Raw genomic sequence first — 1799 nt, forward strand, 5'->3', positions numbered from 1 at the left:
ACCCCCGCACAGCCCTCACGCCCTTCTTGACCCCCGTCCGCGTTCTCGCTCCGCTCATCCCGCACCTTCCACCCGCGGCTTGATCACGCAATCCCCCCAAAACCCCCGAGATGCCCCCAAAATGACGCTCCCATCGTGCCCTTCGAGGTTGGGTATGTCAAATTAATTTGCATAACCCCGTCTCTTTTTAGCCAAGCAATCCTACCCCTTCTCAGACCCCGCCCCTTCGTCTTTCCGCGTCACTCTGCGATTAATTGGCTGCCCTTTTTTTAATTTGCATTCACCGCGCCCGCCAAACCTCCCCCGCGCAATGCCCTCATTATCATAGCCCCGGTCCCGGGCGCTCTGTGACACTGCCAATCAGGGGGGAGCGTTAATTAGGAAGCGCCGTAATGAACGGGGCAGCTCCGCTCACGGCTCGCTGAGGGAGGGGCGGCGGAAAGAACCGAGCACGGCCGGAAAAACCCGAGCGCGGCAGGGCGGGAAGAGCCGAGTACGACTCTGATTGAGCGAGAGCTCCGAAGGGGCGGGGACTCCCTAACCCTGAATTTACGATTGGCTGAAATCCTCTGAGGGGGCGTGTCCTAACGAGGCGCTCCCCGCGCCACCGGAAGCGGCCGCTCAGTCGTTGCGATGGCGGCGCCGGGCGCGGATCTCCCGTGCGGCCTCTGCGGCGCCGCCGCCGCCCCTTACACGTGCCCGCGGTGCCACCGCCGCCTGTGCTGCCTGCGCTGCTACCGCGCCCACGGCCCCTGCGCCGAGGCCTTTTACCGCGAGCAGGTGCTGCGGGCGCTGCGCGGCCGCCGCGCCGCTGCCCCGGGGGAGCTGCCGGCGCTGCGGGACCCCCCGGAGGAGCCCCCGGAGGACCCCCCGGAGGCGGCGCGGCCCGCGGGGCTGTGGGAGCGGCTGAGCGAGGCGCAGCGCGCCGAGTTCCGCCGCCTGCTGAGCTCCGGCGAGGCCGCGGCGCTGCTGCTGCCGCGCTGGCGGCCTTGGTGGTGGCGGGGCCGGGCGCCGGTGGAGGAGCTCGGCGGGGATGACACTGAGGACGAGGAGACCGACAAGCCGGGCGAGCCTCGCCCCGGCCGCGCCCCTCCCGTGCCCGCCGCTGTTCCCCCGCTGTCCTCGCTGCGCTCCGGGCCCTGCTCTCCTCTGCTCCGCTTCCAGCTGCCCAACGCGCTGTTCGGCTACGCCTTCGCTCTCAGCCTGCACGGCGGGGACGAGTCGCTGGTGCCGGAGCTGCCCGCGGCCGCCCTGGCCTGCTCGGCGGCGCTGCGGGAGCCCCGCGGCCCGGCCCGGTTCTGCAGCACGGCCCAGGCCCTGCTGAGCGCCCGGCGCGACGCGCGGGCCGCGGGGCTGCCCCTGGGTCCCCTGGGGGACAGCGGAGCCCTCCTGGCCGTGGCGGAGCTCCTGGAGGGCCGCGACCCCCTGGACCCCGGAGCGGACGCGGCGGCCGCCCTGGGGCACCTCGGGGCGCTGCTGGGGAAGGGGGCGCGGGCGCTGCCGCCCCCCGAGCGGGGCCCGTTCCGGGCCGCGCGGAAAAAGGTGGAATTCCTGCTGAGCTGGAGCCGCGCGGAGCCCGCCGAGCTCGCCCGCCTGGCGCGGGAGGCCCGGGAGGTTCACGCCGAGGTGGCGGAGGAGGAGGCGGCGATGAAGGAGCTGCGGGAGGGGCTGGAGAGGGGCTGGGGGGGGACGAGGCCGCCCCGGGACGGGGATGAGGAGGAGAGGGGGGTTTGGGGACTTTTGGGGGGTCTTCGGATCTCCCCGGGGGTCGCCGGTGAGAAGGGAGAAGGAGGAGGAGG

At 72.7% G+C, this 1799-nt stretch overlaps 1 protein-coding gene across 1 annotated transcript; it reads left to right on the forward strand.

Annotated features, from left to right (window-relative positions):
• Positions 1-633: 633 nt before the first annotated feature.
• ZNHIT2 (zinc finger HIT-type containing 2) lies at positions 634-1774 on the forward strand (the record flags this gene model as incomplete). The annotated part of the gene is made up of 1 exon (XM_027910559.1): positions 634-1774. A coding segment is annotated over exon 1 (1141 nt), but the record flags the coding sequence as incomplete, so codon positions are not given.
• Between the last annotated feature and the right edge of the window lie 25 nt (positions 1775-1799).

The sequence above is a fragment of the Empidonax traillii genome, unplaced genomic scaffold (assembly GCF_003031625.1).
Source record: "Empidonax traillii isolate 1590-97213 ecotype Southwest subspecies unplaced genomic scaffold, ASM303162v1 scaffold3738:size11282, whole genome shotgun sequence".
NCBI lineage: Eukaryota > Metazoa > Chordata > Aves > Passeriformes > Tyrannidae > Empidonax > Empidonax traillii.